At 42.5% G+C, this 8,677-nt stretch overlaps 1 protein-coding gene across 2 annotated transcripts in view; it reads right to left on the bottom strand.

Annotated features, from left to right (window-relative positions):
- The window catches only part of kcnt2 (potassium channel, subfamily T, member 2), a 689,705-nt gene extending 682,767 nt beyond the window's left edge, over positions 1-6,938 (bottom strand). The window contains exons 1-2 of one of the 2 annotated variants that reach the window (XM_043699803.1): positions 6,812-6,938; positions 6,307-6,423 (exon numbers count right to left, since the gene is read on the bottom strand). In XM_043699803.1, coding sequence (XP_043555738.1) covers positions 6,307-6,401 — 95 coding nt within the window. In that variant the 5' untranslated portion in view covers positions 6,402-6,423; positions 6,812-6,938. The remainder of the gene's footprint in view (positions 1-6,306; positions 6,424-6,811) is intronic. The other variant, XM_043699804.1, reaches the window with a different exon arrangement.
- Positions 6,939-8,677: the final 1,739 nt, after the last annotated feature.

The following is an 8,677-nucleotide window of genomic DNA, read 5'->3' as shown; positions in this document are numbered from 1 at the left end:
CTCATGACCTGTCCTACCTGCCAATCTCCCTTCCCACCTATCCGCTCCACCCTCCCATCTGACTTATTACCTCCATCCCACCCCCATTCACCTATTGTACTCTTTGCTACCTTCTCCCCAGCAACCCCCCATTTATTTCTCCACTCTGGAGGCTTCCTGCCTCTATTCCTGATGAAGGGCTTTTGCCCGAAATGTCAATTTTCCTGCTCCTCGGATGCTGCCTGACCTGTAGTCCTTTTCCAGCACCACTCTGATCTAAACTCTGGTTTCCAGCATCTGCAGTCCTCATTTTTGCCATGCAGAAGTAGTATCCCCACCCTTGAAAGGAGAGACTTGGGTTCAGGTTCCACCTACTCCAGAGGTGGGAAATTACATCTCTGAACAGGTTGATTAGGAAAATATGTTAAATTTTAAAACAAAAAGAAAAACTGCTGCCTGGCAAAGGTGCTGCACCATCTTACATTATTGAAAGTAAGGAGAAGATTTGACACACAAACCAAGGTTCTTATGACTTGTGTAAAGCAGCAATGGATGGACACTGTGCAAATATTCGATCTAGCAATGGCAGCAAAAATATGGTCAGAAGTCACACAGCACCAGGCTATAATCTCACAGTTTTAATTGAATTCACATGCTTTCTGAGCACTGCTCCTTCATCAGGTGAAGTCTCCTGAAGTCTCCTTCAAATCATAGCTAGCAAAAATGATCATGTAAACATGTGTTGCAGTGGACCAGAAGATAGGTGTGTGTGTGTGTGTATATACGTGTCTGTCAAAGACACATTTACTTTCACAGCAGTGGGTAGGATTATCTCTGTGGAAATTGCTACATCAAACCAGTTCTAAGGGAGACAATATAATGTCCTGACAATCACCCATGTAGCATACACTGAAAAGGCAAGTAACCTTGGACACGTCACTGGTTAGGTCCATCATGAATTAAAATTTGGGTCTCAGATCACAAGAAAGCCAACGTCAGAAACCTGAAGTGCAAGTGTATTTATTTATTCGCTTAGTTGCACTACTCTTCCTCCTGCGAAAGCTTCAGTCCCTTTGGAAAGTCCATGAGAATGGCAATGCTGAGTGCTACAGTTGTAAAAAGAAAGAAGCGGTCATCAATAAAACTGCTGAGCTCAACTTTAAAATGCAGCAGCAAGAAAGATATGGTCCAAAAGATACCATCAGAATGAATGATCCAAGAACATTTCAAAATTATGTTATCTGTTACTTTTCCCTTTTAAGAATCGAAGTGCAAAGAAACAGCAAGAGGCTTTGAACTCTCCTTTCGAATGGTGAACTGGTGTAGAGTGAGCAGAGCAAAAGTTAAATTTGGGATTGCTCAGATGATTAATTTACAAGCTGTCCAGTTCATTCAGAATTTGGATGATTTAGATCATAAGACCGTAAGATACAAGAGCAGCCCAAGGAGTCTAATCCACCACTCGATCATGGCTGATGTATTTCTCAACCCCATTTTCCTACCTTCTCCTTGAAACCTTTGATTCCCTTACTAATCAAGAACCTATCTATCTCTATCTTAAAGACACTCAATGACTTAGCCTCCACAGTTCTCTGCAGCAATGAGTTCCACAGATTCACCACTCTCTGGATGAAGAAATTCCTCTGTATCTCAATTCCAAAGGATCATTTCTTCACTCTGAGGCTGTGCACTCGGGTCCTAGTCTCTCCTAACAGTGAAACATCTTCGCCAAGTCCACTCTATCCAGGCCTCGTAGTATTCCATAAGTTTCAATGAGATCCTCCCCCATCCTTCTAGACTCCATTGAGTACAGACACACAATCCTCAATTGCTCCTCATATGACAAGCCCTTCATGCCCAGGATCATTCTTGTAAGCCTCTTCAGGATCCCCCTCCAATGCCAGCAGGTCCTTCCTTAGATACGGGGTCCAAAACTACTCTCAACATTTCAAATGCAGTCTGACCAGAACCTTACATAGCCTCAGCAATATATCCCTGCTCTTGCATTTGCCTGCCTAGCTCCCATCTGAACCTGCATGTTAGTCTTAAGAGAACTCGGAACAGGACTTCTAAGTATGCTTCAGATTTCTGAGGCTTTTTCTCACCTCTATTCTTCCTGCCAAATTATATAAATTCACACTTTCCTTTATTGTATTCCATCTCCAACTTCTTTGCCCACTCTCCTAACCTGTCCAATTCCTTTCGCAACCTCCCTGCTTCCTCAACATTCCCTGTCTCTTGACTTATCTTTGTGTCACCTGCAAACCAGCAACAATGCCTTCAGTTCTTTCATCCATATCATTTATGTATAATGTAAATAGTTGTGGTCCCAACACAGATCCCTAAAAATGCTACTAGTCACTAGTGGCCATCCTGAAAAAAAAATCCTTTATTCCTACTATCTGCTTTCGGGTAGTCAGCTAATCCTCTTTTCCCGTCCTTTGCCCCTAACGCTATGCACTTTTGTTCAGCAGTCTCCCATGTGAACACCATGTCAAAGGCCTCTTGGAAATCTAAATAGATCAAGTTCATTGGCTCTCCTTTGTCTAACTTGCTCATTATCTCCTCCAAGAATTCTAACCAATTTGTCAGTCATGCTGACTCAGCCCTATTTTACCACGCACTTCCAAATAATGCACAATTTCATCTTTAATAATGGATTCTAAAATCTTAAAAACGATCAAAGTCAATCTAAGTGGCATATAATTTCCTATCTTTTGCCTCCCTCCCTTCTTAAACAGGGGAGTTATCTTGGCCATTTTCCAGTCTACTGGGACCCTTCCTGACTCCAGTGATTTCTGAAAGATCACCATCCAAGCCTCTGCAATCACCTCAGCTGTCTCCTTCAGAACTCTGGGCATAGCCCATCTGATCCAGGCCATGTTCTATTGTTATAAGAATATAATGCATCTTCATAATCTCCTTTATAAGTTCAATACCAGAATAAACAGCAAATTAGATAACTTAAAAACACAAGGCTAACATCTAAACTGAATTCAACCTGCCACAACAATAGCTCTTCAACTTTACACATTTGCAACTACGACAGTTTGTGTGCAACATGGATCAGATCCCTCACTTTTCCATTAGTGCAACTAGTTACATATTGTAAAATCAACCAACTCAAAATCAGAAAAAATTTGAAAGCAAGCCATACAATTCTTATTAAGCATGCAAAAAAGCAACGGATGATCCAATTTTATTTGCTGAAGAAACAATCCAGTTAGACATTCTATTTTAATTGAACAAATCATTTTAGGAATTTAAGAAACAAACAATGCATTAATTTTGCATCAACATGAATGCCCTATCAACATGTTTATGTCAATATCTGCAACTACATTTGTAATCCAAGCGTCCTCTATAAACACATCCATCAGTGATTGAGTTGCATCAGCACCAATGGTAACAAGGAAGTGGTTGTAGCTTAATATTCATCCCAGTCTCTGTAATCATATTACTTTGGAGGCATGACAACCTATAATAAAAATCTAAGGGATAGAATGCCTGTTTTAAAAGTGGGACAGAGTTGTATTTGCATGACCTGATCCAATTAGTCCGTGCCAATTTTGTTTCCTCTGAAACTTCACTTGGTCCCAGAACCCTCACCTCCAGTACTACAGAACTTAAACCAGTCTCTTATGTGGTTTAAGATCTTGAAACTTACTGTTGGACTAAATAACTTATAACAGTCAAAGACATCTTACCTCAATAGCCATATGTCACCATATCTTCTGGCCATCAGCAAATGATTTGATTTATTTATCGTGAAGTGTATTTTATTACAAAATAAACAGTGAAAAGTGTTGTACAGTGTTACCACTCTTCTTAAAACACAGAAGAAAGCCAAACACATCGAATGTAAAGGCAGAAAGATGAAGAAATAAAGAAAAAAAGTGTTAAATGCTCCACCATGGGCCATGGGCCTGGTGGCCAGGCATGAGTCTCCTTCGCTGTGCTGCTGCTAGAATTGAAGTCAACATAGGACCTGATCGTGTGTACCCTAGAACTCTGTGGGAAGCTAGAGAAGTCAGTGCTAGGCTCTTGCTGAGATATTTGTATCATTGATAGTCACAGGTAAGGTGCCGGAAGACGGAAGGTTGGCTAACGTGGTGCCACTTTTTAAGAAGGGTGGTATGGACAAGCCAGGGAACTACAAACCAGTGAGCCTGACGTCAGTGATGGGCAAGTTGTTGGAGGGAATCCTGAGGGACAGGATGTACATGTATTTGGAAAGGCAAGGACTGATTAGGGGTAGTCAACATGGCTTTGTGCGTGGGAAATCTAATCTCACAAACTTGATTGAGTTTTTTGAAGAAGTAACAAAGAGGATTGATGATGGCAGAGCAGTAGATGTGATCTATATGGACTTCAGTAAGGCGTTCGGCAAGGTTGCCCATGGGAGACTGACTAGCAAGGTTAGATCTCAGGGAATACAGGGAGAACTAACCATTTGGATACAGAACTGGCTCGAAGGTAGAAGACAGAGGGTGGTGGTGCAGGGTTGTTTTTTGGCGCCATCTTGCCTCCACCAATGCCCTTGCCACTATGAGTCCTCGCTGGACCACACCAATGCAGACACTGCCGAAGCCACTGGGTACCGTACCCACCAAAACTGGACTCCACCACCTTCATGAGTCTGTTTTGGGCCCACCTCGCTGATGCAGCCATCGCTGATGCTGCCGGGACTCATACAGGACCCAAATGCGCCTTGGCTGCCATGAATCTGCACCAGACACCAGTGCCACCAGCTGTCGCCATAGCAGTAGCCATGAGTCAGCGCTCAGACCGCATTAACAATGCGGAAGTGCCAGGAACCCAAACTCTGACACCACCATCACGAGTCCACACTGCTGGGCCTACTCATTGCCATGGCTCAGCTTTTCTACAAAAGAGACAAGTTAAAGAAAAGAGAGAAGATAAAGAGGAAAAGAAACAAAAAGAAAAGTAGATGGAGTGGACATGTAGATGGAAAAGTAGATGGAGCCCCAGGCTCAGAAAGCCTACTCCAACACTATCTTATCTGAAGGGATGGGATTTGCTCGTCAACTCAAATAATCAACACACCTTACTTGAACCATAGAAATAAAAGTAATCAAATATGTGTTTTATTTAATACAATGCTCAAAAAGCTGATAATGACCATGAAAAACAACAAAATCCATTTTAATGCTGCTATTCACAAACAACTGAGTGCTGCTATCTTGTCAACTCTTCGCGCAGCCATGTTGTTTTACAGGCAATTTTTTAATTTTTTTACATAAATATTAGTCAAGTGTGTAATAAAAATAACAGTAATTGATTAAATGCATACAAAGGCCTTTTTTTCACCTTAGATACTGCGAATAACAACTTTTTTTTTAAACCATTCTACTGACAGCCTTTGGAGTATAGTCTAAGGCAATCTTCACTTGCTACCTGCACACATTAACTGGTTTGACTTTTGATTTTTTTTTTCTGGCATGGACAATTCCAGAATCCATTCTTGCAATAAATAAATGAACTCAAGAAGTTGCATCTGAATATTTATTTCAGCAGCAATAAAGTTGGGTCTGAGCGCTGAATAACAAAGATGTGATGTCAGAGAATTTAGAATTAAATTGATAATATGATACCAAAAGATTAAAACCTGCAGCAAAATTAATTGTGGACGGTTACCAGCACATGAAGACAATTCTTCTCTGTTGCGATTGAAGACAATTAGAGATAGCTGCAAATGCTGTTCTCACGGTTTCCAAAATGATATCCCAAAAATTGTTTTCAGGCTACATCTTCTGTACAGTTATTAAATAGACAATAAATCATGGCAGCAGACTCTGCGTGTTAATGAATGACTTCAAGAAGAGGAGTAGGATGCAGGTCTACTGAAGGTTCAGAACTGCAGTACTTTAATCAGATCCTTTTATCTACTCTTTTTGGGAGGCAGCGCAACAGACCGAGATTTAAATTTCTCAAGGCTATTCTTCCAATGTTACTGCACTAGTGAATTAGTAATAGATGCGATAACGTTCGGTTATCTTTACAAGAGCGCATACAAAACAATCACATCTACAGATTAATTTCCACGTAAGGCAAGAAAGAAATGACAAACATCGCTCAGTCAGAATTCTGTTATCAACCGTATTATGAATCTAAATGTTTCCATTTAGGCCTGTTTAACTAGACAAGGTCTACACTCGGGCATTGTTTGACAATATTTCAGCAAAGAAACAAACTTTCCAATGCGCGTAACAAGTTGTATTTATATTAAAATTGCGTATCTTTCTTTGCATCCAAGACACCTGTCAGTCAAATGTCGATTAAAAGAAAATCACCAACCGGACCTACCTGTCATCTGCCTGCCAACCTTGATCTCCAAGGAGCAAATCACGAAATCTGTACCTTGGAGGAAGAGGAGGCACTTCGTTTTCCAGGTCCACCATTCTTTCCAGCTATGCAGTGTACCTATGTCAGACGAAATATATATATATATATTACACGAATATACACGCACAAATTTCCCATTTGTTATCTCAAGGGATCACTTTGTAAGAAAGGCACACACACACACAGAGTAAGGTTCACTTTAGTTGTCTATGGAAGCCTGACATACACAACTCTGCGAGCTGCTGCTCGCTCCGGCTCATCGCGCTAAAAGGGAAAGTGCTGAGCGCGCGGCAGCGACCAGCAACCCCGGGGCACTCTGATATAGAACGCCACCCGGAGCTCGTGTCTCCTCGGGGCAGTCAGGGGTAGAACTCTACCCGGAGCTCGTGTCTCCTCGGGGCATTCAGGGGTAGAACTCTACCCGGAGCTCGTGTCTCCCTCGGGGCAGTCAGGGGTAGAACTCTACCCGGAGCTCGTGTCTCCCTCGGGGTGCATTCAGGGATAGAACGCTGCCCGGAGCTCCTGCATCCCCTGGACTGAACGCTGCCCGGAGCTCGTGCATCTCGCTGGGTCAGTCAGGGGCTGAACACTTGCCCAGAGCTCGTGTCTCCTGAAGCAAAATGAGAATCTGTCCGCACCTGTGTCCATTGCAGGCGCCACCACCGCCCCTGCCTGAAACTATGGGATTTGTCTCCCTAGCTGAGGGAAAATCCCTCCCTCGGGTTGTTTACTGGCTGACTTCGTGCACGCGCAATCCCCAGATCGAGGGAATATCCTTTCATGTGGAGTCGTGTGATTTATAGTGGGTGAGGGATGTCCTTGTTCAACGGTGATTGTCCAATAGCATAGAGCACACGAAGCAACATACAACACACGAAAAGGATTCCCCCACCGTCTGCCTAGCGTGGGAAATACCTTCCCGGGGGCGGTAATGTTTCCCAGCAGATTGTATTTATAGTTAAGTATTTTGAAAACGGATCGAAGGTTCGCTGTGCTTTTTTTAAAAAAAAAAATTTTCAGGGAGTCGACGGGCGCTCATTGTCCACCCCCAACTGCCCTTGGGAAGGTGGTGGATTTTCATTTCAAAACAATAAAGAAACTCCTGTCATCGGTCCAAATGAGGATTTTAACGCACGTTGAGCTGTTGATTTTCCAGGTCTCCTGCCCCTAACCCTCGAACTGGTGGAGATCGCTAATTTCAGAGGTGCCCCTGGAAAATAAAGCATGGTAAACTGTTGCAAGTTACCCTGTAGATAACACACTCTACAACTGCAAAATGCTTACTGTTGGTGGAGCAAGTCAATATCCAACAACAACTTGCATTTGTATAGTACATACAAGGCAGTAAAATGTCCAAAGATGCTTCACAGGAGTGTTATCAAACAAAATTTAGTACTGTGTCACTTAAAACTAGGGACTTGTTCAAACAGGTTTGAAAAGAGCTTATGAGGTAGCAAGACATAATAATTTAAGGAGAGAATTGGTTTAGGGAAAGAATTCCAGGGGTTAGGTCGGGGCAGAATTTGCTTCAGCAAAACTAATGTCAATGGAAACTGGAAGAAAACTGTCTACTGGTTGGAGTCATGACTAACACAAGTAAGGTGTTTGTGATTTTTGGACAGCTTTAGGCCACTTCTGCAGGAGTTCCCCACGGTAATGTCCTTGGCCCAGCCATCTTCAGCTACTTCATCAATGACCTTCCCTCTGAATGATCATAAGGTCAGAAATGGGATGGTTCACTGATAATTGCCCAATGTTTGGCAGTATTCATGACTCTTCAGATACTGAATTAGTCCATATCTAAATTCAATAATATCTGGGTCTGAGCTGACAAGTGGCAAGTAACATTTGTGCCACACAAATGCTAGGCAATGTCCAACTCCATCAAGAGGGAATCCAATCATTATTTTGTGGCATTCAATAGCATTACTATCATTGAGCACCCACCCATGCCCCACCCACGCAAAATAAAACTTCCTGGGAAACAAGAGTGTCACAGGTTCTGTTTACTCTGAGAGCTGGTTAAAAAAAATAAAACTTCCTGGGGCCAACCCTTAACCAGAAAATAAACTAGCTAAGTCATATAAATATTGTGGTTACATAAGAATATCAGAGGCTTGGAATCTTGCAGTGAGTAACTCATCTCCTGATTCATCAAAGCCTGTCTGCCATCTACAGGGCACAAGGCAGGAGAATGATGGAATACTTCCCTCTTCCCTGGATGAGTGTGGCTCTAACAAACTCATGACGCTTGACACCATCCAGGACAAAGCATCCTGGTTGACTGGCACCCCTATTAACATTCAACATTCACTCACTTCACCAACGATGC

The sequence above is a fragment of the Chiloscyllium plagiosum genome, chromosome 11, assembly GCF_004010195.1.
Source record: "Chiloscyllium plagiosum isolate BGI_BamShark_2017 chromosome 11, ASM401019v2, whole genome shotgun sequence".
In the NCBI taxonomy this organism is placed as follows: Eukaryota; Metazoa; Chordata; class Chondrichthyes; order Orectolobiformes; family Hemiscylliidae; genus Chiloscyllium; species Chiloscyllium plagiosum.
The sequence above is the reverse complement of the archived record's forward strand: the minus strand, read 5'-3'. Positions and strand labels throughout refer to the sequence as shown.